General features: G+C 42.2%; 2 protein-coding genes across 2 annotated transcripts; both read right to left on the minus strand.

Moving 5' to 3' along the window:
* Nucleotides 1-560: 560 nt before the first annotated feature.
* lemd3 (LEM domain containing 3) lies at nt 561-17477 on the minus strand. The gene is made up of 13 exons (XM_041964374.1): nt 16121-17477; nt 13474-13514; nt 12093-12162; nt 11100-11173; nt 10182-10261; nt 9953-10098; nt 9170-9271; nt 6643-6745; nt 6315-6493; nt 5871-5952; nt 5652-5757; nt 5484-5562; nt 561-3550 (listed from the first exon to the last, which is right to left on the minus strand). The coding sequence occupies exons 1-13, from the start codon at nt 17460-17462 to the stop codon at nt 3372-3374; spliced, it is 2583 nt and encodes an 860-aa protein (XP_041820308.1). The 5' UTR covers nt 17463-17477; the 3' UTR covers nt 561-3371.
* A 5119-nt stretch (nt 17478-22596) lies between these two features.
* tmbim4 (transmembrane BAX inhibitor motif containing 4) lies at nt 22597-26802 on the minus strand. Its single transcript, XM_041963533.1, has 7 exons — nt 26629-26802; nt 26034-26142; nt 25410-25515; nt 24973-25006; nt 24769-24886; nt 24597-24642; nt 22597-24104 (listed from the first exon to the last, which is right to left on the minus strand). The coding sequence occupies exons 1-7, from the start codon at nt 26717-26719 to the stop codon at nt 23898-23900; spliced, it is 711 nt and encodes a 236-aa protein (XP_041819467.1). The 5' UTR covers nt 26720-26802; the 3' UTR covers nt 22597-23897.
* Between the last annotated feature and the right edge of the window lie 1093 nt (nt 26803-27895).

The following is a 27895-nucleotide window of genomic DNA, read 5'->3' on the forward strand; positions in this document are numbered from 1 at the left end:
CCAATTATGGCAGGACCCCACTCAGCCTCGTCACAGCATGATGCAACAGGACTACAAAGCAAACAGCCAACTCATTCACTCACTCGCTTTGTTTAGCAGGTAAAACGTTTCCTCCAGCACGAATAAAGCCAGTGAATCATAATTTATGATTCTGTCTAGAAGACATAGCTCTTTGTGCTTTTTCACCTCAAATGTTAGTTCACAATAACAGAAAGAAGCAGGATAAAGTAACACCTGATGAACTGAGCCTAAAAATGTATTGGATTACTTCACAATCTCATGTTTCTGTAGTTTGTCTGTTATTTATATGAATATACATTTCATAGTGTCTTATTTAATATTGAACACTTGCTGCATACATTGGATGACCGAGCAATGCTGCCTCAGTGAATCAATCAGAGTGTATAAACGGGAGTTTGTCTGACTAGAATACAACAAAATATCACAGTGAGTCATGAAAAGGCGAAGCTTTAATGAGGTGAAGGAACTAAACCCGGAGCTTGATGGACTGTTCAAGGCATTTAAGACACTGAATGGAAGGTATTTAGGACTTTAACACCTATTACTTAAAAATGAAGACAAATCATTGATGGATTTCATTTTAAAAAAAACTGCAAGAGCCTCAACACAGATGAAAAGCTGAAAAGAAACAAAGAGAAGACTTCAGATGGTTCTGCCCCATGTGTGCAAATGACAGAAAAGCATGACACAGTTTAAAAACCCCTAATAAACCTTTAATTTTAGCTGTTTGTACAATTGACAAATTACATTAAAACATCTGTATCTTTTTAAATGTCTGTAGTATCGTTCACCTCCCCCCTCTGGCTAGCAGGTTAGGGATACTGGTAACTCCAAACATACAACGCAATGGAAATAAAGCTGCATATAATAGTACATATTACAGTTATATCAATGTACAGTGTTTACATAAAATACATCAGAGGAAAAGAATGCATCCAGAAGGATGCATGTAGAGGTGGAGCACAAGCCTGGAGAGGTGCCGTCACATCAAACCAACATTTACATGCAGCCTCATTACAGTCAGTGTGGGCTGAGACGCTGCAGGTGCACAATTCTGCTGGAGACATACAAAAATAGATTGCAGTGATGCACTATCAACTGGCTTATTTATGAAAGTGTTCACTTTATTTTGATTTACACATCCTGACATTGTTTGGAAGCGGATATAAGGTAGATGACTCGATGTCTTGATGAAAAAAAAAACAATATATATATGACACAAACCGATCAGCCACAACATTCAAACCACTGACAGGTGAAGTGAATGACATCGTTACAATGCAGGGAAACCTTGGGTCTTGGCATTGATGTGGAGGCCACCTTGATAGGCATGCCCCACCCAACACTGTTGCAGACCAAACACACCCCCTCGTGGCAACGGTACTCCCTGATGGCTGCAACGAGTTCAAGGTGTCGACCTGGCCCCCAAAGTCCCCAGATCCCAATACGATCAAGTCTCTGTGGGACGTGCCGGAACAACTCCGATCCATGGAGGCCTCGCCTCACGACCAACAGGACTGAAAGGATCCGCCGCCAGCCAGTACAGAGAAACCCCCAGAGGTCCTGTGTCCACGCCTTGATGGGTCAGGCTTAATGAGCGGGGCTGACACAGTATGACACAAGTCGTTTTCACGTAGTGGCTGATCGGTGTATGTAACAGGTCTAGTGACATTAAAATAGTACACCACGGCTGATTCTTAAAAATAATAATAAATAGAGAGAAGCATTTGGTTTAATATCAAAGGAAACCGCTACAAAACACCAAATTTGAAGATGTCAAACTCTACCAAAACTACATCTATGGCAGGCCTTACTCACCCTTTCAACTGTTTCAACATTTCTTAAATCCAGGACATTCTCCAGTAATGCAGTGCCAGTCTTAAAAAAGCACAAATTTAAGGCACAGTTGGGTTGTCTGCTGCAGCAGGGTTTGAACACTTGAAATGTGCATCATTTGTACAATTTCACACTGCAAATACTGAATCCAACTTTCAATTCACTGCATTAAAAATTAAATTAAGTCTGGCAACTCCTGGATTTTTAGCATTTTCTGAAAAAAAACAACACACAAGCAACAGGAATCCTTAAATTCAATACAGTCTCCTTACGGGGGTTGGAATAGTTGGGGGTCTTACAAATTGTCAACATCCCCACAGGACACCTTGTGACAAAAAGAGTGGCTGATATGATCAAAGACCAGTCCTGACATCATCAGATTCCATCATGACGGGAACCATCTGTGTGAGATGAGCACAGATTGTGAACTGGACATGAAACACCTCTGGTCTTTTGGTCACGTGCACAGAGCGTTGACAACACACACCACTTGTTCAGGTTTGAAAATACAAATCAATGAGGCGAATGCGCCAACAGTGAAAATGACCCAACTTGAAAAAGGTAAATAATAAAAATAACTAATAACAATAACTTGGGAATATATTGGGTTATATCTGGAGAGGAAAGCTGCAGGTGACTGTTAAAGGTACACTCCCTGATTCTGTTATATCGCTCAAGAGTGAAGAGTTCGGGAGCACTGCTGTATGCTATAACAAAATCGAGGACAAAGGGAAAGAAAAGGCCATACATGGAATACAGGGAGCAAACAACAAACACAGTGGCTGAGTCAACATCCTGTCGCCCTGTTCTATCAGCTGAACCAGGGGCAAACACCGCCCGCGAGGCTACAACAGAACGCATCTCAGGGAGTGTTTGCCTCCGGTTGTGGATGTGCTCTGCTGTGGTAAGTGAGCAGCAAGAAAATGTGAGCTTATGGTTTGCTTTTAATACAGAGGACGTGATAAAGCTTGTGCCACCATTCACATGTATTTACAGCACAGCCTCTACAAGTCTGTTCATGCCTTCCTCACTTGACTAAATAATAATAAGAAGAAGAAGAGTAACAAGGAGTACACTGAACATCTTCAGGAAATTAACACCCACACTGTGTTGTATTGAAAGCTTACATAGAGGCATACTCTGATACATGCAGCCATTTCCATACAGTGCCCAAATGAACTCCATCATGGCATCAGTTAGACTGTGGAAGAGAAGGAGGGAGGGTTAGAGTCTCTGCACACATCTTAAATATTCCAGAAGAACTTTGCTTCCTTGTTAAATCCATGACATGTCTAATACAAAGATTACAGAAAACAAACACTGCACCGCTGAACAGCTTCTCTTGCAAAGATCCTGTGTTGAAAAAAGAAAAACAAACGAGAAAAAAAAAAGCTCTCCAATGACACAGACTGAAGTCTTCCCCGTTATAAAGCAGTGAGGGCGCAGCAGCAGCCTGGTGCTGTCATGCTAGGAGGGCGCAGACGACAATGCTGAATCTATTGCTAATGCTGATCTCATGAGAAGCCCGAGCAGTTGGCTGAGCCGCGGTGCTGCAGGCGAGACGTAGTGTTCATGGTGCTTGTGGTGTTCAGGTGGGGGCTGGAGGCCTTCAGGGGCGTGCTGCAGCCCTGGGCCTGCGGGAAGCGCTGGTGGTATCGGTCCAAACGCAGATACTTCACGGTCACCAGCTTACCTGTCAAAGCAAAGGCAGGAGGCAGGAGCCAGTCACCGACCAATCACAACTGTGCTCGTCAATACATCACGTTAGAGTTTACAGTTTCCCCCGAGGCCAGAGTTCGGCTCTTTGTTGAGATAACACAAGGAGCTGTGTTGGTGTGTTGCTAAAATCCAGAAGCTGAAACACAATCCAGACAGTCCAGTTTGATCATCTACGAGTCTGAAGACTTGACCACAGAACACGAGACACCAAAGCTCTGAGCGGTGATGTCAGCATGAACGAGGCCTTCCAAACTCTGTGTGCTTACAGTGAAGAGTTGTGTTCTTCCAAAGACTCACATTTATCTTGCAGCTCTCTTCTTAACTCATGGTATTTGACGTAACTATTTCAATTACTTTTATCTTGTTTTATATCTTAGAGTTGTATGTTTAAATACATCATAGCCAAATACATTTAAACTTAATTTTTTACAACTCCTGACATTTAATCCTGGTAAACACTCCCTGTTTACATCAGTTAAGATCACTGCTTTATTTTAAGAAGGTGAAGTGTGAACTATAGTGGAGATGATGATTTATTTCAGCTCTTATTTCTTTCCTCACATTCCCAGAAGGTCAGATGTTTACATACCCTTAGTACTCAGTAGGATTGTCTTTAAACAATCTAAGTTGGTCTTTCAGAAGATTCTCACAAGTTACTGGAAGTTGGCTCATTCCCCCTGACAGAGCTGCTGTAACTCGTCAGGTTTGTAGACTCTACCGTTGGACTGAGGTCTCGGCTTTTTGAGGGACACTCAAACACCTTGGCTGTATTGTCCTGAAGTCATTCTGCCACAACTTTGGGAGTCTGCATGGGGTCACTGTCCATTTGGAAGACCCATTTGTAACCAAGCTGCAACTTCCTGACTGACTTTAGAATTTTTTTTATGTGTTTTTCACATATTTTGCTGTTTCTGATGCAACACTTCAAACTAAAAGCAGGCCTTTCTCACTTCTTGTATGAACAACCAAACTTCAGAGATTTGGTCTCAACACTCGTAACGACGCAACCTGTTAAGCAAACCTCCATCCTTGAAACAGCCAAGTGCAACATCATAAATGACTTCAAGCACAGACTTGCTGAAAGTGCTTTCTGTTCTCTCCATTTGTATGATTGACTGTATCTCGCTCTATGTCAGCAGGCTCCTCACCCCATGATCTAAACTTTCGATGTGTTGGGAGGCATAATTCTGCCTTTCTGCTGCCTGCAGACCACATGAAATTACTCAAACATAATGGTGTCAAGCTTAAAAAATTACAAAAAATTGCTCAGGAACGACTAAAAAAATACATTTCAAAATCCAGTGACTTTTAAAATATTGTGCGTCAGATTGTGAGTGAGCTGAGAGCACTAAGACCCAAGAAAACGTGAAAATTAATCAACTTTGGATGTTTTCAGCAGAGGAAAGGGAGGAAAAAAAGACCTGGTAGTTGTCAGTCATAATTAGGTTTGAAACATGGCGTAGCAGAGTTCTGGCTTTGGATGAAAAATGCTGAATTTGATTTTATTCTGCGATATGAGTCACTGTGTTCAGCAAGAAAATCAATGGAAATACACGATGTGGCAGCCCCTCATCAACTTAGCAACAAATGATTTAATCTATGCCTAAATACTGCACAGCAATGTCATTTAATTAAAAGTGGAAGTATTGTTGTTAATGAATAACTGTTATTGAGAAAAAAAAATGGCCCACCCGCCTGTGTCATGGCATTATAAACTGTTGCTCACTGTTTTTGTGACTGAGCCTTCAAATCTCATGGAGGAATCATTCCAACTGGACTTCCTGGATCATATATCATCATCTCCTCTGTACTTGTAGCAACACACCAACAAAAACACAGTCCCTTGTTTCATTTTCTTCTATAAGTGCTGTTGTGCTCTAAACAAAAGTGTCGAGTGTGTCATTTACCATCAAACCAGGAGCCATGAAGTGCCTTGAAGGCTTTCCCTGAGTGCTCTGCAGAGAGACACTTCACATAGACGCAGCCCTGTGGAGAGAGCAGGAAGCATCACTGCAGCTAACAGCATGGAGGTGTGACACGGACGTTTGCTTAATGCTCACTGAGAGCGGGCATACCTCTCGTGAGTTCTTGTCAACAGCGATGTGGACGATGCCGTCATTGTCGATGCACTTCTCCAGGATGGCCTCGTGGATGGCTAGATCCCAGTTCTCCCCAACCTCCCTGAAAACACAAATACAAAGAGGTTAGAAGCAGGAAGTCAAATCAGGCGAGAAAAAGGACTCGATCTGGTATTCCCTGACGGTGCACGGAACAGGCAGCAGAGAGGTACTCACATGACTGGATCAAACATGTTTCTGATCTTCAGACACGGAGTCAGGCTGTTGGGAGGTGAGTTCCTCCGGTCTAGAGGGAAAGCTGAAGAGAGAAAATCTCAATGTCACACAGCTGCTTCAGAACAGTCCAGTTAATGTGTCAGCTGGCAGGTAAGGTGGAATCATAGTGAGGGAGTCTGTTCTCCTGGATCTGAACAACACTGAATAAGTTGACTTTGCTTCTTTTGGTTCACACTCCCACACATATAGAGAGTTTGGGGGGGGTCATGCTTGGGTCACTGCACGCGGCATACTGGACATTTATTGCCAGGAAGTTTGGAGGAGCAGTGATGATGTGCTGTTGCCTCTCAGTTGTGTCTGTTTACCCACGATACCTGGCTTTTTCAGGTTTCTGACGAGTTTCTGACAGAGTCATTGCTACAATTTGAATGAATACTCTCTTACCTTTTCCCTGCCAGACTTTGGAGGGCATCAAGGAGAGCTTGTCACAACTGAGAGAAGGCTGGATCCACCTCCAGACCAGGAAGTCCGCTCCACCAATTCTCTGAGTCTCTGTTCGAATCCTTGACTCGTTGGCAGAGAGGAAGTTCACAGCCTTCTCCCAAATCTTCTTCATTTTCTTCCTGTAAAACATCAGACACGTCTTCCTCAATTGCTAAATTCTAAATTCTCCACAAAAAAACAACAGAAATCTGACTGAGGAACGTTTCTGCGACACTTGCAACATGAATGCAGCCATGTGCAGTTGCATGGCAGCGTCACGTGTACTGACCGGTCCTGAGGCTGAACCAGGGAGTCTCTGACATGAGGAATGGGCAGGTAGGGCTGCAGGTCCTGGTTCTCTTGGCAAGCCTCACTGTGGCTCCTCAACACATCTGAAAACAACACATTTAGGAGGAAAAAAGGATTGAAGCACAAGGATAAAATGTGAAATGACACAGGAAAACAGCTAATTCCACTAATTACTTGTCCTAATGAGCATCACCTGGCTTGCATGTGCATGTTGGCATGTACCCATCTCTGAATGCAAGTAAACAGATCATTTGTTAGCTGCCATGCATGAAACATCTCATGATGGTTAGTGGCAAAAAGCCTTCCAAAACCTTTGCAACAACATGAGACAGGTTTAGACAGATTTCTAAACTCTTAATGTTCCTATAAGCACCACTGGGGCCGATATCTACAGGTGGAAGGAACATCAATCCATCATCAACCAAGCACACACAGGAGATTTCCAACCCGGCAGTGAGAAAGACAGTCAGATGTCCAACAGCCAAGGAGCTACAGACAAGTTCAGAGGTGGAAGCATTATGGTATGGCGCTGATTGTCTTCTCATGGTACAGGTAGAATCAAGAACTGGTCTGTGTAAGAGTTCTGCAAGGCGTGTGTGTAAGACAGCACATCTTCTCTTTGTGATGTGAGGGTTTATGTGTTTGCTTGTGTGGTGTGAATCAAAGCCACATTGCTATTGTGGTTGGCAGTTTTCATTATTTCTAGGAGACCATACCATAATTTGAATGCAAACAGGTCTATGTGTTTGTGTGTGTATACACATTGGCTACTGCTGTTCACTGGAGTAATTTGTCATTGCGGCTACCTTATGGGTACAGCAAACCTAATGCACATACATCCATCAAGGTAGGATCTATCCAAAACTGACCCTTTGCTAAACCCCTCCTCTCAACAGCAACTGTCCAATCATAGTTTAGTAACTGTAACTGGCAGGCCTGTCAAACTTTGCATTTCTCTACGTGTTGATGTGGTGTACATGATAGAGGCGAACAAGAGCGATACTCTGGCGTCTTTTTTGTCACGTTTCAAAAACCTAAATCGTAAGAGCAAACATGCGAGGGATGGATTTAACTTTGTCTGCTCTCATGCAAGTTGCAAATGTTAGCATGTTGGGCTGACTCGCTTACTCCCCACAGCAGAAACCGAGCATCACGTCTAAAAGCATTGGGCATGTCTTTAGCTTTTTACATGACTTTGTTGGGTTACAGGTTACATTAGAAAAGTACCTGTTGTGTGATATACGAGTAATGACAGCAGCTCAGTCCTGCTCTCTGTTTGTTTCGGGTGTGCTCCAGCAACTCCAGCCAAACATGCGTTAGATACCACTACATTTGCCAAAGTCATGGCTTGTGCACATATTATCAAATCCTTCTCTCTTGTAAAAGTGAAGCTCATTGTGAACAACAATGACCTAAATCTGACGACTGTACTGCTCGCCCAAGTGCATTTTTCTTCTATAGTAAGCATCCAAACAATCCAAGCCATGTTAGATCAAATCATATTTTAATTAGACTACATTTTGGTATTTTGTTAACCATGCTACGGGAGAATTAGCTTGGATGGATCAACCACTGTGAGGATGCTGACATTATGCCTGGGACATCAGTCTCAGTGTTATATTGTTCATATATTTAAAACCATTCTTCAGGGTTCTCGTTTTGCAGTGTGCCAAATGGAAACGTCGGCTCAAGACCAACTCACAGACTTGAAGCTTTAGCATTAGCTAACTACACTAGCAGTAAGTTAGCTACGCTTATAAAATCTCCTCATGAAAGCAATCACATTAGAAGCTGAACTCCATGGTCGTCAGTTAGAAATGAGAAGGAGACATTTCCTTCTGTGAGGAATCAAAGACCTAGTGTTACTGCAAAAATTACTGCAAATTTCAATGGTGAATCTGTCACCATTAGCGATCACTGTAAACTTGACAGGCATAGCAACAGAAACTAGGCAGGAACACCAAATTTTGCCTTGGATGCAACGTTGATGTCCTTTGCCAGTCACATGCCTGCTGAAGTGATGGGCTGCACTACTTGTGGTTTGCTTTTAGATTTGGGTGAGAGACTTTTATTCACTAATCTTCCAACCCGCTGCATGCACAGATTACATCACTGGACTGAATATATTTATGATATTTCACTTATCCAGCAGATAGTAGCCTCATTAATCTATTTCCAATCACTCCTTCTTGTAAAATATATCATTTATAAATTAGTTGTTCACTTTAAACCCTAAGTTTGACTCACCATATAGCTCATTTCACATTGAATGTATCATGTGTCAACTAATTAGTTGATTTTTTTCACTTCTATTAGAAGGGTTTACAATTATGTCTGCTTAGAATACAATAGGTTTGTTTCTTTCTTCAAATGGCAAACAACCTGAGCAAATAAGCCACATAATTCCATTTTATTCCCACTACATTCCATTTAATTGGTTGATCCGGGAATTTTGCAACCCCATTGAGGACTGGACTCACACAGATGAGAGATAACTGGGTCCTTACCGATAATCCTCTCCACCATGTCGTACATCTCCCTGGTCTCCTCCTCTTCTCTCCTCCAGCGGTACTTCATGTAGCAGACCACACTCCACACACAGCCTACCACTGCAGGAGCACAAACAGGGTTCACAGGTTCAGACACAGCTGAAGAACACCACGTCTGCTGTCAACTGTGACCAAATAAGGATGCGAATTTTAACATAGCACCTTAATCAACAGGTGTGTTAGTGATTAATCATGTTTTTTCCTTACAGCCCTTTAGTGTAGGATTGGAACATTTCTGGCTTTGGTGACTTTTATTTTCTCCATTTCTTGAAATAATCATTGACCACTATTGTGTCTATGTTACTATCGACTGTTACTACTGCCCTGTCTGCATTAGCTGCTATCTCAACTTATTCCTCCTCTGATGGATTCGAGCGTGACCCTGATCAGGACACATTGTTTAGTGGATGGATGGATGGATTATCACGCTTTATAATTATTGCTTTACCAATACTTTAACAGACAAGCACAGCTCAGTCCCTTTTTGGTCCGTTCTTTGTGTGTTATTTTCTCTTGATGGAGAAAATGAAAGAAATCTCTAAAGGAAAACATGGTTGACATCGTAGCAGTTCTCATCTCTGATGTGTTCTTTTGAACTGTTCGGTCCTCATCAGTGGCACTGGCAGTGCGACTGTAAGCAGGCTGCAGTAATCAATCACTGGGCTTTGGGAACACGTTAATTAAATGTGATGTACACTGCACGTGTTTCGGGCCTGCTGGTGTTTCTGTGGTGCCGCTCACCGACTGCGATGAGAAAGACTCTGCTGATGACGGTGAGGAAAGCTCGGCGGAAGCGGCACGTGAAGGGCATGTTGGGATGTGTGGACTCCATCCGAGATATCTCAGACACGTCGGTCACTGGATCATCAGCGACCTGCCCAGTCAGCCTGCAACACACACACACACTCACAGTGAGTACAGATGTCACGTGCAAGGCTTGTGATCACCATGGGTACATGTCATGCATTACCTTATCCCAACATCCTGGCCTGTCCGGATGATCCACTCCAGAGAAGTATGAATGAAGTCTTGAAACTCCTGATTCTGAGCCTGAGCAAAAGACACATGGCACTGATGAGAGGAACATCGCTAATCATCTCTGTCTGTCTTGCTTCTGATAACTTGTCTAGCACTAATAAAAAAAAAGAAAAGTAACTGGCAAGTTGTCTAATTCAGGTGGGCGTGATGTCCAGCAGCAACATCAATCCACGCTTCAGCACCAGACAGTCATAGATACAGGACTTTAAAATGGAGAAGAGCTCTCTTTGATGGGAGTGTTATCCCTTCTGCCCTAGCAGACCTGAACAAACTGCCTGGCTGAACTCGACACTGTTGTATTGATCTAGACTAATCTGTGCGCATACAGGTCTGGACTGGGACACAGTCAGGGGCGTGGATGTATATGTGTACATGTGACCAGGTGTGTTTTTCATGTGTTGTGTATGTCAGTGTGTTGCTGTGTGTTTCTGTGTGGAATATGCATTGGCTATGAAATCAAATCTCCCTCTGGGATAAAAGACTTCGGGCGAGAGTTAAAACCAAAGTTTACTACTTTAAAAAGCTGCTCCACCCTCCAGAAAAATGAAACACACTCCCCTTCTGCTCCCCACTCTGATTCAGCATCACTCTCATATCCTGCTTTCAGACCGGACTCACAACATCTAATCCAAGAGAAACAGGAAAATGCACACTACTTGAACATGAACGTATCAAGGTCCCAAGTTACCCTGTCTGATACGTCAATTCAAAGAATTTTCTGGCCTTTTTGAACCACAAACGTTGTCAGGTGGTCTGAAATCGCTGCTTGTTGGAAAGATTCAGTAATGAAGCTGACAGACCCGGTCTCAGGTTTTGTTGAACAGGCAGTTATGTTAACGTGTGGACATACCAGTAAATACGCGGAGGCCTCGGCCATGGACAGACTCCTGTTCGGATGCTGCTGGTCTCCACAGTCGTGCTGACCTGCAACCACAATATCAACCCGTCACTGGTGGAGACGGACAGGCTCATTCAAACTGTGCAACAAGCTGCTGGATTCTGTTTGGATCATTCCAAAGGTAAACAGGTTGATTGGTAACAGGTGAGTAGTATCAGTCATTCACAAGCAAGGATGGAGTGAGGTTCACCACTTTGTGAACACATGACTCAGACACACTTAGTAAAACTGTTGTCGGTAAACAGAGTTCATTTTGTAAATGATTGCGATGAGCTTCTATTTACGTTTAAGAACGTCACAACCTTTTCTGAACAGCAATGTGTTCATCATGTCTGTCTAATGAGAACATTTTAAACACTTCCTGTATTGTCTGGACCTTGTGTGTGTTATCAGTATTCAGTAAAATGTGCCAAATACTTGGTCCGTTTTCCAAAGGAAACCCAGTATTCCTGTTGAATGATATCTGACCTATCATTTTTTCCTGCGTTGGCTATCAGCTTGTGTCGTCATAAAGGTGGAGGGCCCTCTGACATCTGCATCTAGCTACATCTGTCTCTGGTGATGTAACATACCTTTAAATTGCCTTCTCTCACTCAAGCAAAGAGCAGATGCTCAACAGCTTCACCCGACCTCATATCTGACAGCTGCTTAGCTTAAACTACATTAGCTGACCCCTCTGGCCTGACGGGCAGTTTCATCTGAATGCCAGTGAAAATCAATGAATGCATATTGATAGTTTGACCAAACGTACCAGCAGCTTAACAAAGACACAACATGTGCAGTGACAGAGTTGAGCTCATGAACATTATCAATGAAAGTAACAGAATCACTGCATAACTGTACTAACTGTAACTGTATGAACAGAGCAACAATCTGTACCAACAGAAACGTGTCTCTTTGCACAGTCAGTGGACACAGAGTGCAGTGCACAGTGTAAATAGCTACCTGCGATATGGGCCAGGTGGTTGTGTAGATTGAGCAGCAGCTTTAGGATCAGGTCCTTCTCCGGCTTGTTCTGCAAACAGCAAATACTTAGAGGACAGACTCTACCAACAGAACTGCATTTAATCATTAGTTCATTTGTAGACCCGGCTGATGACACCCTGATAGTTGAAAAAAAAAAGTCTGAAGCCCGATCAGGGTTTCTGGACCCAATCAGAGTCCTTTAACATCAGGTATCCTGCTGATCCTGAATCTGACACACCTGGTTTTTCTAGCAACTTGATCACAATACAGACGTCTGAGTTGAGAAATACTTAGTTTATAGGTTTAAATTATATATTTGACTCGATATGAATGAAAGTTGAACAGGGAGAACATGACTCGGACACTGACTTGATGTGATCTGATAGAGAGAAGACTTACTGCTGTTTGTGGATTTGTGGAGCTACAAAAACACTCTTCCACTCACAGTTAAACAGTCATGTTGGTGGAGCTTCCATCACAAATGACCAAATCTATTACAGACACTGACTGTAGCGAGTAATTTAGCCAAGCAACAGACAAGTCTATGGCCTGTTATCAGCTTACTCAAAGAATGAACAATCAGTGACAGCTGATATGATCTGTCACTGGCAGCGTTTCTCATTTTCACTGGTGAAAGTGGAGAAGCTGTTACTCGACTATTTTCTACACTCCTTTTGCTAAAGATAATTAACATCTGAGTGATCTTAGTGAATTTTTCCAACCTGTGTGGCAAATCATTTTTTACAGTTACACACTCTAATTTTCAGGTGCAAAGGCAGTGAAACACTGCACTGTAGAGCCAGCTGTGGTGTAGGGGTGCAGCTCTGAAGCAGAGTACAGTAAGGAAAGGATAGGAGTTTGATCAGCTTTACTGTAGCCAATACAGATCCGTTAAAATATTCCCAGACTGGCTCGGGACATCTCAACAAGCTAGACCCCAGGATTTAGTGAACTCCTGAAATGACTTTAGATCCTAGTGGGTGTTATTGGTAGCAGTTTAGGTAAACTGTTTTCACAACCTCAAGCTTTACTTTACCCTGGGGTGGGCAGAATATTTTGAACATCTTCTAGCAAGACAATTGGTACCCTCTAGTTTTCAAGGCAATGTACACCTCCCAACAAAGAGCAGAAGGTTGAAGGGTTGCACTGCATCTGCACCTCAGTGCAGCCGGGAGAGCAATTCATCACCATGCAGCACTTCAGCTGTGTTCACTGCTCACAGCCATCATTTCCAATCTCATTTCATCTTAAGTGGACAAATTGCACTTCCTGTGCTCTATATATTGAACAAAAACTTTACGACAGAACTTTGCTGCACGCAGAACTAAAAAGACGGGGTCAGAGAAAAATATCTACTTACATAAGTGGAGTCAAACTCGCTGCCAAAAGGGTGACTCTTAACTGCAACAAAGGAGAAAGAGATACAGTCAGGAGACAGACACGCTCGCTAAAACCCCCACGGTAAACCAGCGCCATGCAAAAGGCACAAGTTTGATTAGAAGGAAAAACTTGGTCTTTTACAATAAGACGGCGTGCTTGGAGACTGTGGAATGTGAGTGAAGTTCAGACATCACATAACACATGAGTCAGTGCACATGAAACTCAAGCCCTGAAACCTCACCACATCAGCCAGGCAGCTGGAGCACTGCCAGTTCACTACATTGACCATAATCACAGTAACAAAGTACTGTAAACTGAATTATACAGTACAGAGGAACTTTTTTTAAAGCTTAAATGTATTTTTACACCGGTGTGATGCTGTTAACACTCAGATGGGAAATTTAATCCCCACTTTCCCTGCAAAGCCCACTTATTGACATACTAACTATTCGAGAAAAATGTAGAATCACAAAATTTTAAAGTGATGAACAAACACTGTCGTGACGGACTCACAACTCAGTGAAGAATAACACTACTGATTATACACCAAGCGACCGTGAAAACAGGAATCTCTGTGTAATGTAAAGCAACCGGACAGTCATGTAGATTCTTTGGAAATGTGCATTTTTGAACTGCTGACACTGTGTTGGAGAGGTGTTGAAATCCATACTCATGCTTTAAATGAGATTAGACTAGCCTTTGTTTCCCTTAGAAGAAATCTGTCTTGGAAACTGCACAAACAAACATGCATCACACCCAGATCTACAAACACTAGAACATACACACTGAGAATACTGCACAGATGCCATACATTTAGAGACTGTGTGGTTTTTTTTATATTTCTGCCACAATGGAAATTCCTCTCACCTCCACTGCACTGCCTGGCTGTACAAGTTTCTAAGAGAACTTAAAATAAAACTGTAATTACGTGGTGCACAGCTAGACAATACTTTCCATAAATGGGAAACTCTGTCCTCTTGTGATCTAGGGCGAAACTGAGTATAGTTGAATAGGTTATCCAGGGAGGGTTGACCTGGATGACTAACAATCTTCACAGACAGTTACATTGGTTATTTAAAAGGTTTCACCAATAACAATATTTGTCCTCTGGCACATCAGGATCTCATTACATGATTTAGGGCATTTAAATGATTCATGATCACCCCCCAAAACAGACAAATCAATACTTTTTATGATATATTATTTGTCATGACAACATTCTGTAGTTATTTGCTGAACTTTCTCTTGGTTTTCAAAACAAGTCTGAGTTTATTTTCATATTAGGACAACTGTGGATTTTTTTTGTAAATGAACACAGTTGGTGCTGACGTTATTTGTTTCTCATCAAACCTCACTTTGTGCATCCTTGAGATCTAACAAACGTGCAGATTGCATTCACTGCCATTTGAAATGCCATTTTTTTCCCAAGTCTGAAACCAGCACTGTGGTGTGCATCCATATTTACTCTCTAGTAGTGTTCCCCATGCACGCCACCTGTGGATGGGTAGAATAGTGTGAAACCATGGGCAGGAATGTGTATCACGTCACCCGTGAGTGCATGAGGGGCGTCCTTGTGTGCATGCACAACATTTTTTGGTATCTGTGAAATCATTCAGAATTGTAAAGGATAAGAACTGCGACCCAAATGTGAATTAATATGTGAACCTTAATCTTTATTCTAGTTATGTGCGCATCATCATTTTTCTGTACTTGATGAATTGCAGATTTTGGCAACCCCTGGCAGTGACGGACTGCCTGTGAATTCATCCTTTAAGTCCAGCAGGGCAGGGAAGTCTGGACATTTGGATTCTTTCATAAATCAAGGAGGGCCAGTGAAAGTTTGGGCCAACACTGAGGCACTGCCTGTCAGAAACAACCATCTAGAGTCTGCTCGGAGCCAGGATTGGACCAACGTTTGCGCCAATATTTCTTAGAGGGGTTGGATTACGTTCCTGTCAGATGGCTAGCTGGATATTACAAAGTAAATCCAGTGACTGTACCTGCAGGAGGGACAGATCGAAAACAGGACAGTGCAGAGCGCACTGATCTGTGGTTTGCATTTGTTGACAAGACATTGTCGTGAGTCTGGAGAACAGTGTGTGGACACTACTTTGTTCAGTCTGTCCTTAGCAAAGCCAACTGCCTCAATAATCAGGCTGATGTCTCGCCAGTGAACACAAGCAGTATGAGCTGATAAGCAAGTCTGCAGTGTTTTTTTTTTTTTTCTATCTGTCTGTGCTGAAACTGATAAATTCAGGGGATGTCTGAGCTCTGCTTGGTCGCAGTGGTGACAGTTCATAGCTATATGAAATAGTCTGTTGAGCAACTGTTTTAGCATGTGTGCAGGAAAACAAAAACACTGTATAGCTCCCTAAGCATGGAAGACAGAAAAGAATAAATGTGTTTTTTGCACTTTCTCAATTACTGTCAAACAGTCACTATAGAGGGGGTGCCACATTTTTGGAACAAAGAATAAATACACAAAAATACCAACAAAAACCCACCACCAAGCAACCTGGGGATAAAATGCTGCCAAACATTGTATTTAAAATGGCAGTGGGCATGTTTTACACTCTATGGGGCTACATAATCAAAAGCTTCAATAGCACATCTGGTCTGATACTTACTGACTCCATCCACCTCAGAGGATCCAGAGCCCCTCATCCTCAGATACATGAGGCCCAGCAGCAGAAAGAAGAGGCAGGCTGCAGTGAGCAGGAACATGGACAGGTAGTGAGCGCTAAAGCTGCCAGACGAGGCCACCTCCTCCCTTTTGAACTGCTGGAGCAGCTCATCCTCCGGGACAGCCACCTTCTGCTTCAGCAGTGCCTGGCTGTATGAGTGGTTGGGAGCGTGGTTGGAGTGGTTGCCCCTGTAGGTCTGGGACAGGCTGCTGTAGTTGGAGAAGCGCGGTCTCAAGCCGATGCTGAACCTACTGGAGCTGCTGCTTCTGGAGGCTCCGTGATCCCCGTCGACGTGGTTGTTTTTGCCGGTCTCTCCTCCATGGTTCTCGGAGAGGGACACGTAGATGGGCTTCCTGGTAAAGTTGTGGCTCTGCAAGCCTCCCGATGAGTCCGATTCCCTTCTCTTTACCTCGTCTCCCTCCCCCTCCTCCCTCCGGCTCCCCACCATGTTTAGACTCTCGGGCGGGCTAACCTCCCTGGCTGCCCCTCCCGTCTGAGACCCTCGGCCGACTACGTGGGAAGGGAACGCGGCTTGCGGGTGGCTCCGTCTCGGCTGCAACCTATCCCGCTGTCGGTCTCCGGCACCATGACCCCCAGCCTCCTCCTCGTCCGAGTCTGAGTAATCCCCGGCTAACTTGCTAGTGTTCAAATGAGACGCCCCACAACCATTTAAAGAGCGAGAGTTCTTCTCCGTTCCCCCCTCATAATCGTCCTCGTCCCCCGATTCGTCGTAATCCCTCCCTTCCGCCCCAGGGCTGGATCTGGCACGAACTCCCCAGCCCAACGAGACACTTCTCTGTCCGTCCGGATCCGGGGAAGAATTGTTGCTATTCAGCGGACTCGTAGCGCCATACTGACTCTTGATGGCCACACTCGGTGTTGTAATGGGTCTGATCTTCGGTTGTGGTTGAAAACCAGGGCTTCGGTCCGTCCTGCCGCTGTGATTGAGGCCCTTTCTTTTCAATGGAGTTTCAGCGTCAGACTCGTCAGAGCTGAAGCCGAGGACGGAGGACTTCCGGCCCGGTCTCCTGCTGGAGCTCAGGTGCGTGACGTCATGGCTGGCTGGCCTGGATCCCGCCGTGTTGCCGCCGCCAGTGGTGCTGTTGATGGGCCCGCAGCTTCGGGTTTTACCCGGCCTGGAGCCCCGCTGCTGTTGCTCTTCGCGAAACTTCTTCAGTTTCTTCAAATATACCGGACGGGTGTTTTCGGTTACCGGGCCTGGAGTGAAACCAAAGCGCTTTAATTCGGAGAAAAGCTCCTCATCTGTTAACTGCGTTGACGCCATCTTGGACAAAACTCGGAGAAGGTTGTGTAACGGAAATGACGTCGGGGTGAAGTGGCAGCGGACCAACTGGGCTGCGTTCAAAATCCAGGGCGAGCTGTTTCTAAACGAGAGCTCACACGGTTTTAGTTACCAGGAACTTTCTTCACTCTTACTTTATACAAAAAATTAAAAAAAAGATAATCAGCGCTGTTCCTAGTGTGATTCTACAGCTGATGACTCTGAGCAGCAAGTGTTAAAAAGTCAGATTTACCTTCTATGTAAATTCATAAATGCATCAATACTCATTTTAATTAGTTTATTATTTAGTTTAGTTTAAATTAACATGAATCGTGTCTGCAGAATTAAAATGCAGAATCTAACATATAAAACATATTCTGGTTTGTTTAACCCTTTTTTATTTACTACATAATTCCATATGTGTTCCTTCAGAGTTCTTCATTATGAATCTACAACGTAGAAAGTAATAAAAATAAAGAAAAAACACAATGAGAAGGTGTGTCCAAACTTTTAGATTGGTAGCGTGTGTATATATATATATTGAATTTTGAAGTTACATCGAGTATGTTGAACTTATCAGTAATAAGAAATGTGTACATACAATTAGTCTGCCTCAGTTCTTCTAAATCATTTTGAATCTTTATAAAATCTATATTCAAATTTCTCAGATTCATTAAGCTCTAGTCAGAACATCAACATTTCACTGCTAAATTCAGTGGTGGTGGTAACAGTGGTTAAGATAGAATTTAAAAAAAATCAAGATTTTAATTTTTCTGGCTTTTCTTTGCCTCCACTCTTTATCATTCTCTCTTAAAAAGACTCTTCCTAATGAGCCAACTCTATGGGTAAGAGGCAAATGAATACAAATATGTCAATTATAGCACAAACTAAGAACATGTCTAAAAGGATTAGATATGCGAGATAAAGAATATATGCAAAAAAGGCATACTTAATGATCACAAATGTTTAGGTACTAGAGGAGATAAAAGAGGACTTTGTTTTGCTGACTCAGACTGCTTTGTCCAGTTCATTGGACTGTTCAGAGTCACTGTGTAGTTTGTATATTTTTTGAATGCTAATTGAAGCAATCACTGTTCAAATCTGGAGTATCAGCGTGCTTCTTGTCAGCATTCAGGACATTGTGATGTGAATGCACAGAGGAAGATCAAGGAGGACATTCACATCCAACACAGAGGGCATCTCTGAGCAGAGACAGAGCCTACAGTCCTCCCAGTATTCAACCATCTGCTATCACCTTCGGTCATGTGTTGACAAATGAACCATTTCTCCCAGAGAAATGAACAAATCTGCCCTCTGATGAAGGCTGTGTGCTTTAGTTGAAAGCTCAGGAAAGAGCTAGTGAAAGTTGAGCTAGGGAGTTTTTTTGAAACTGTTATTTCCAGGTCAAGAATGAACATTTCTGCTGTCGCACAGCAGTTGATGGTCCTGCAGATCTGGAGCATCAACAAGTCTTTCTTTACATTAGGTTACAGCATTGAATTTTCATTGTGTGAGAGATAAATACATTCCAACTTGTTCATCAGAGCTAAAAGCTCTCCATAACGCCACACTGGATCAAACATTACACCATACATTTGTGGAGATTTCCTAATTGCTGCTGGGTGCAATATCAGTTTCAGTGAGTGAAATCTTAATTGTTGAGTATATTTCCGTCCTTCTCATTCCTTGATATTTAATGTTTTTTCTTAATTTTTTTTTCTCACGAAATTCAAGAATCCAGCTCTTTAGTGTATGAAACACCTGTGGCTTTCCCCATGCAGGCTCAATATCAACCAACCGAGACTGAAGTGAATGCAATTATACATTTTCCTCTACACACTAAAAAAAAACACTGGGTTAAATAATGAGCCAGTATGAGATCAGTATTGCACAGACACAGTACTGGAATAACTTTACCCAGGACCAGTGTTATATTTACATTGCTGTTGGATTAGTGGATTGGAACAGCCCATTCTCTTGGGTGGTTTTCTACCCACTGCACCCTGTGTGGGTCCATTTTAGCCCAGTATTTTTAGTGTGTAGTGAACTGTAATTTGATCTATTTGCTCCTGTTCTCCTGTTATGTTTCTGTAAATATAATTTCTTTTGAACCTGTGTCATTTGCTGGCACATTAACAGGTACAGATTATTATTATTGAATTTGGTCCCAGATTTTTGTGATTGTTCACTTCTTGGTTACAAAAGTAATGAGACAGTGATTCATCTCTCATTTCAAAATACCTCTACATGCAAGAACAAGATTGTGGTACAGGATAAGACCAACAAGGATTAAGCAGCCCATGTCAGAATCCTGTTACATCCTGCAGGACTGTCCTACTGATCCTCTCTAGACAGTCAGCTGTCCAGTAGGGCACCTCAAAATTTCTTGCAGGACAACTAGTTGCAAAGGCACAATACCTGCACATTCACCACAGCTGTCCTTCACACCTGAAACATATCCCTGTGGTATGTATTTGTAAGGGATGCATAGACACTGTAAGGAAATATGGGGTACCAACATGGCTACGTGGCTACCCAAGCTTCTGAAAGCCTGCACCTCTCTCCATGTTTAACAGATGAATTTATTCCTCCAACCATCGATCTATTGCACAGCAGGATGGTTGGTGCCGGTTGCAGTTCTTTAATATAAGTCTTTTTCCTGGGAGACAGCCTGGATATTCTACACATATATCTCTATCACTAGGACTCATAACTGTACACAAAACACATTATAGTCCGCATCATGAATTAAATTCAGTTTTTATGGCGCAGCAAATCTTTTGTTTTATAGCAAGCAGCATTACAGGAACATTGCAATAATGTTAATGTGCCAGTAGCAACAACTAAGCGGATTAGTTGTTTGGTAAGATGTCACTTTACTTTACACTGACATTACAATGGCGACAGACACCAGGTTTACATAGCTGCTGAATAAGCAGCACCTAATGATGACCATGTTGTTATTATTATTATTATTATTGGTCTATACGTTACACGGCTGAGTTTATCCACCGACCCCACTATGACAGCATCAGATTTGTTGTTATACACCAGATGGACAACCTTCCTCTTGGTGCAGCAAGACATGTCTCTTGAGTGAGGACTGACCTTGGAATATTATGCAGTAAAAGTGAAAAAAATGAGTCTGGAGGAGAATAAACAACATTGCTGCAGTGGGAAGAATTCCAACAAGTATTTGTCTTAGAATGTTTTATTGTAGAGCAATGCAAACAGCGGCCAATCATTAAGTCCTTATTGATGGCATCGATGACACTTCAGTATGTGGTGCGACCCGTTTGCAGGGATGTCTTATTCTGTGCTCCAGTGTATCGCTTGGAAGAACTGACGCTGTGTGATAGATTCCATCCGTCCATTACCCACATCTGCATGTCTTCTGCAGGGTCACAGGACTGTGGATACATTCCTACACACATTAATGTCCAAACGTGTTGCTCTGTCTGGGCTTTCACTGCACTTAGTATGGACAAGTTCTAGTTTGGACATGTGCAATTTCCCCACTTGGAAGAGTATTGGTGTGTCAACACAAAGTTTGTAAAACTGGATTTCACTCAAAGCCCAGGCAGCTTTCCTTTTTCCTTTTATTTTTGGAATTTCAGGTTGCTCCATGTGACATTTTCCATTAGTGTAGGTATTCAGTCAGTTAGTTAACTAGTTAGGTCTAGGGTGAAAAACATTTAAGATAGAAAAGAAACACACATAACATTGCAAATGAATGAAAACAAAGAACAAAATAAACACCAACTTGAAAATACTGCAAACCACATCAAACATCCTCGAAAATCTCACAAACAAAGCCGACGCTCAATTCTACACATCTCTAATCATAATCAATAAACATATATATCCACATAAGCAATACTAAATCCATTCTGCACCTTTAAACCAACTCTCTCAGTCTAATGTACTGCTGGGAAAATACCCCAACAACAGGCATACTGAGGCGATGAGCAGTGGTGCCGCTGTCTCCAATTCTACACACTGTCCTGAATGACACTGACAGATATGCAGTGTGGAGCGTTGTATATTCAATGCTGACAGGTTTACTTGCACAAGGGTGAGTCATGTTGGTGAAATACAGCACTCCTCAGACGGGTCAAGGGTAGACAGGTCAGCAGACTGTGTGCACGGTGGTGCGCAGGCAGCCCTTTTGAGGAACAGCACCACCAGCCACTGTGAAACAGTTCACTGATGTTAAGCTCATGTCAGAGGGTTCTGCATTCAGGCATGTGATCGCAATCACAAACCTTTCATGGCCCGTTGAGGTCTAGTGCTTGAACACCTCCTGTCTGCAGAGAAAGGTTCTCTCTGCTGTCAACTGTGCACCAAAGTAAACCATGAGAAAAGATGTCAGCAGGTATCCCACTGTGCAAGACTGTGGTCTAAATGCATAGAAAGGAACAAAATGTTCATATATTCAAAGTGTAACACTGTAGATAAAACTCTGGTTAAGAGATGCCTAAATCAAGCGTGGGTATTCTGACTTACTGCACATCTTTTTGCCATTTCAAAACAACAGAGGTGACAAATTGTATGGTTGTTTAAGTAATTAAGCTTTCATTTAGATGCCTTTGCAATCATGGATGTTTTGCTTCATTCTAGCTTTGAATTAAAGATAATTGCATTTTTGTTATACACTAGCCAATCAGAAATACCAAGCAGTGATAAAAGCAGTGGAGCGTACTGCTTCTTTCCATCTTTCATACCTCAACATGGGGTCCTCAAACGCCTTATTAAAGGAATAAGAAACATCTTCACTGCATACAGAATGATCCTCAGACTCCAATGCAAGATTTTTTGGACACTGGTGTTCTCCACAAATTCATCTAAATTAAATACAAATAAAATACTAAATATCCAATTAAAAATATTCACCCACTTTACTCAGTATTTTATCTTTTTAAGCCCGTTCGTATTTAGCCTATATTCTCTTCAGAGAATAAGCTAAAATGAATCTGTGGTGGTATATTGCAAAAAGTCTCAGGTGTGTGAGGCTAAAGTTATTTCTCACAATAAAGCCATTTGTTTCTGCTATTGTATGTGTCTAAAAGATGTTCCAGCAGAATTCCAACAAATCAAAGGACGAGCAACTAATCAACAAACCCAAGAGTCAACTTCATAGACTTTCAGGTCCTTTTTATTAAATCATTTATTAAGAACAGTTAAAGCAAATGCCTTCATAATATATACCCATAACCTGATGCTTGAGATTACTCGAGGGATAGATTCGCGTCATATTTCTCTTCACTAACTTCAGCACTTCACGTTTCACAGGTTCAGCTCTTGATCGCAAAAACTGTACAGTTACATTTACACCATTAAAATATGTACAATCGCAGATATTCACAAAACCAGGCATGCACTTCATTAAAATGAGCATACAATGAGTCTTCTCGCTATTGTACATCATTATCAGACGTGGAACATGAGAGGGGTGCAGTGCAGCTCACTGATGGAATATAAAATACTCATTTCTGACAACAGTGAAAACATTCAACAATAAACTTCGTCTGAGAATAAACTGGTGGAATGATGGCTCTGAAAGCCCACTGAGAGATACTGCTAGAAAAATCTACTTTAAAAAAAATCCACTCCCGAAATTTGTTAGCGTCCACTAGTGCCTCATATCATGTCCTACCAGCTCACTCTTAATGTGGTTAATGTTCCCTCTCCAGGCCAGAGCATGTGTGCATCACAAGTCTATGACTCATCTCCAGAGCTCAGTGCACCAAACTGGTGAAGTGAAGCAATTTCCCTTTAAGACAATACATACAGTGCGTAATATATATATTATATTTTAAGGATAAGGCTGGTGATTTACTATATTCATCTAACTGTCAACAAATCCCCTTAAAACGCAAGCCTGATATATGTAATTTCTCTGTGTCAAAGAGCTCCACTGTAGTTTATTTTGACTCAACACATACATCGTCCTGTCTGAGATACTCACTGGAGCAGCAAAAGAAGATTCATTTGCTGGCAAACGTCTCGCCCGGACCAAAAACGAGTTAAGATCCAAGTAGGCCAGTTGGGGGTGCTAGAGGGCTGTACATCAGATCAGGTAGTGTACTTTTAACTGGCTGTCTTTTAGTATAATGATCACATTTTGGTTTCAGAACAAACACAAGTTACCTGAAATAAATCTACTTAACGCAATACAAAAGCACAATCAGCTAAAAACCAGTAGTTGGGTGAAAGACACAGAAGCACATAGCACAGCTACCTGTAGAGAGAGTTCACCAAATACAGACATGTGTTTCATTAAGGTAGATTCCTCTCTAAAATCCAGTTTTTGGTGGACTTCAGGACAGTAACACTCACACGAACACAAGGCAATCACAGAACAATCATATCTGTGGGTTTTCCAGCGAGGCCGTTGGAGTGAGCTGGGTAGAGCAGTGTGAAGTGGTACTGCGGCTCTCAGTGCTTCTTCATGGAGTCGAGGACACGCAGGATGTGCAGGAAGAGGTTGACGATGTCCAGGTAGAGGTTGATGGAGGCCAGGATGTGCTCCTCGGGAGAGAGCTGCTTCATCAGCAGGTGGGTGTCGAAGATGATGAAACCGCAGAACACCAGAGCCCCCGCTCCAGACAGGACCAGCTCTGTGCTGTCACTGTTGAAGAAGAACTGCAGGGAGACCAGAGTCAGCGTGAAGTGTGGATGAGGCTGAGGACTGCACTCCGTTTATGTTTTTTTTTCTGACATTATGTCTTTGTTTCAGTTTCTTTATTGCTACACCCTTTCGCTTTCTGTTCTTTGTTTACTTTGTTTTCTTTCTGTTTTCTATTTTATGACTTTGCTGGATCTTTTTCTTTCTGTTGTCTCTCTATTTACTCATTTCAACTGGTAGATTATCATGCTGTGAAATCCTTTCTCCTTGTATTAAAAGCCTTCAGACTCTTGGATCTGTTACTCACATCAGACTTCCTGGATCATAATTCACCTGTAGCAACATGCCACTCGAGCGCAGATTTCCCTCTGGCTGCAGGCTTCTTATTTGTTTTTATCTCTCTTCTTCTTTCACTCCTTCTGAATGGGATTTTCTCTTTTTTTATTTCTTGAAATAAATGAATTTATTTTTATGAAAAAAACACATTAATGTCAGGCAGTTCCACTCACCCTCATGAAGCCTGCAATGATGAGGATCCACAGGCAGGCGAACAGTCTGTAAGGACAAACAGATCAGATACTGTAAGTCTGACGGTGGCGCCCTCTAGAGGAGGAATACAGCAGCGTTGATAAAACCACTGTGGAGACAATCAGCAGTGAGCAGCAGTCACGACACACTCACCCTGCTCCCATTTTGCTGAAGTCTCTCTTGGATTGGAAGGTGTATGCTGTCAGCCCAGCAAACACAGCACAGGTGAGGAACAAGGCTTGCAGTACGGTGGAATACTCATAGAATGTCACTGTAGAGAGAAAACCTCTGCCGTCAGGACAATCTGCAACAGGCTTGAAGAATGATAACTAACAGACATCTTCAAAAGTTACTTACAAGCCGTGGCGACAGAAACAGCTTCCAGCAGAGTCTGAAAACAACACAACATTAGTGGCACACACTAACAAGCTAGGACCTCTTATCAAATGCTCAGCTACAGTAAAGGTTACAGTCACAAGATCTATTGTGGAAAAAAAAGCAGCAACGTCGCAGCAGCTGCAACAAAAGCACTGCATAAAGGACAGGAGTCACAAAACCAGCGTTTCTAATTACTTATCTTTTTTTAACCAGGCAAATCTGTTGAAGTTGGACATATTTAAATCTCTACAGACCATGTACAGACCATTTGCAACAGTGCTAGTCAGTGTAGGCTTTATTGTTGTGCTCCAGCTTAACAGATGTTAAATTAACCAACCAGCTCTTCTAACTGTTAAAGTTGCCAAACATTGAGCCAGTGAGATAAAACAATTAACTATGTAACAGCAAAGACTTACAAATACGATCAGCAGGTAGAGGTTGACTGGATGTTGGTGTCTGTACACGGCCAGGACCAGCAGAAGAACCAGAGAGCCCAGAGCCGAAATCAGAACCACAGCAGGACTGAGGAAGAAATCAGAGTCAAAACAGGACTACACAAACATACACAGTGTAAGTGTCTAGCTTTAGATTGTAAATTCAACCCAACTGTTAGGAGGTAGCAGCTCAGCTAAGACATCTCACAGTCTGAAAAGATGTGCACTGTTTGGTGTCACTGGAAATGAAATGACCCATTAACATGTATATGTTTGCATTTGGACATTGCATTTCAGTTGCTGTTCAGCAGATAATGTGTACTGTTATTAGTTGTCATGGTCACCATCAGAGACCTATAGAAAATTTCCAAACACATAGAGTGGTCTCCTCAATGGCTTATCTGGATAAGAGAAAGGTCACTTTCCAAAAATCAGTAAGACCATTCACTTTTACACAGGGTGTTATGGACACAGAAGGACAAGTTAATAAAGGAAACGTTCATGATTCCCAAGCTTTCCATGTAAAGCCGGTCATGAGGCTGTCATTTCTCATCCTGACACCTCGTGGCTTGTGTTTTGGTTAGATGATAATCAGACCATTCTCACCTTGCATGGACAAACTCCTTGATGGTTTGAGAGAACATGAAGAGGGCAGAGGTGGCTGTGGTCAGAATGATCTGCAAGCTCAGAAGGGTGTACACCTTCCTAAGGAAGTCTGATCAACAAGGAGAGCAGTGGAGACACAGCATTACAGCAACAATTAGCTGAACCTTCAGCTGGACGTGCACACAGAGCCAACGACTTGTGTGTTTGTGTAGGAAAATACTATCTGCTTGCTCTAACGTAACAGCTAGCTCAGTCTGAACTAGAGATAACAGTCACTTATGTGTGAACCAGCACTGACAGCTCGGCATGTTCGAGCAATGCTAATGCTGAATTTGGTCCGGTACGTAACAGTTATCAGTGGTAACAGCGTTGACATTGCAATGGTTTAACTAACTTAGCAGCTAGCGCTAGGTTTTAACCAGCGCTATCCAACCAACGTGCTTGGAACCGAGTTAATAAATGGTTATTAACGATTGTCATAACAACAGTACAGTGACAGCAGTCTATGTTATCTTTGCTGTAATTAACAAGAACTAGCGTTAGCTTAAGTGACCAGCTGCTGTTATCACTACGAGCCAAATATTATTTTACTTACCCATTCGTATCTGGACACTGGCTGTAGCAACATTTGTGCCATAGTTGAAGTCGTCTTCAATAGAAGACCTGGGGTATTTTTCACTACTCATCTTGTCGTGTTACTGGAACGTTTTCTCAGCTAACAAGCTAGGTAAAGAAATGTAGTTACTCGGGATCCGGAAGAATACGGAAGAGCAGTCGTCAACACGTCACTACGTCAGACGGAGCGCCGACGTAATGGCGTTAGTCAGAAAAAGTTACAAAAAATCTTTACGTTTACGGAACCAGAAAACAATTACTCTATGTTTTGAAATTAAATGCAATTTATTAATTCACAGCTTTATGAACTGCTCATGATTTAATAGTTGTAATAAACTAAAAAGAGAAGTGAATTAACATTCATTTATATGAAACGTAGGTTCATATAAAGCTAATGTTATCAATTTAGCTAATCTCAGAATTTAATCTATAACTACAACAAATAGATAAATTTGCTGTTCATGACATAAAGCAAGAACACCAATTACATTTATCAAATGCAATACACTTGCTTCAGTGGTCAACTTGCTGAAATGCCTCACATTCTCTTAGTCAGGAGACAAAGCAAAATAGAAACAAAAAACAGTTTCAGTTTGCACAGAAAACTGACTGACCATAAAGAACATAACACACTGATATCCTTCTTGAGTGTCTTACATGATAAAATGTGTGTAAGTATGTAAACATATCGTGGAAAAGGAAAAGAAACAGCATCTTTTTGAAATACACAATGTGTTGCTTTGTTTTTAACGATTGTAAAAAAAAAAAAACAAAAACAAAAAAAACAACAACAACAGAAAAAAAAAAACAGGATCTACCGCTCTGACAGATGATTCAGTGACACATGACAAAGAATCCAACGCCAATGCCAACAGAGCCTGTTTCCTGGAATTCAGGATTATGAAAAAAATAAGCAAGTAGTCTTAAAGCAAACATAAAGTTCTTAAAAAACATGGAGTCTTTGTGCTGTGCTAACAACAAGTGGGCTGGAAATCCAGACCCAATGTCTATCTATCTCCAATGTCAGCTACAGACTTTGCATTACTCATGAGAGCTCACGGTTATCCCGACTGTTCTGTTTCAGTTTGGTTTTCTTTTAATGCTCACGCACTCTCACTCCAACAAATATTTTTCAAATGGGCTTCCAGCCTTAAATCTATGTGTCTAATTACAGATGTGGCTGTTGGTGACTGTCGTTAATGTATTCTGACTAATTCACATGTTGGCAGGGGAAATCCAAAGTCATA

The sequence above is a fragment of the Chelmon rostratus genome, chromosome 22, assembly GCF_017976325.1.
Source record: "Chelmon rostratus isolate fCheRos1 chromosome 22, fCheRos1.pri, whole genome shotgun sequence".
Classification (NCBI taxonomy): Eukaryota; Metazoa; Chordata; class Actinopteri; order Chaetodontiformes; family Chaetodontidae; genus Chelmon; species Chelmon rostratus.

Coding starts and splice junctions, on each gene's coding strand:
- lemd3 (XM_041964374.1), bottom strand. CDS start 17,462: ATGGCGTCAACGCAGTTAACAGATGAGGAGCTTTTCTCCGAATTAAAG. Junction 12,163..13,473: donor GCGAGTTTGACTCCACTTAT/GTAAGTAGATAT, acceptor TGCTGTTTGCAG/AACAAGCCGGAGAAGGACCT. Junction 3,551..5,483: donor TCATGGCTCCTGGTTTGATG/GTAAATGACACA, acceptor TTGCTTTGACAG/GTAAGCTGGTGACCGTGAAG.
- tmbim4 (XM_041963533.1), bottom strand. CDS start 26,719: ATGAGTAGTGAAAAATACCCCAGGTCTTCTATTGAAGACGACTTCAAC. Junction 26,143..26,628: donor CAGTGTCCAGATACGAATGG/GTAAGTAAAATA, acceptor CTTGTTGATCAG/ACTTCCTTAGGAAGGTGTAC. Junction 25,516..26,033: donor AAGGAGTTTGTCCATGCAAG/GTGAGAATGGTC, acceptor TTTCTTCCTCAG/TCCTGCTGTGGTTCTGATTT.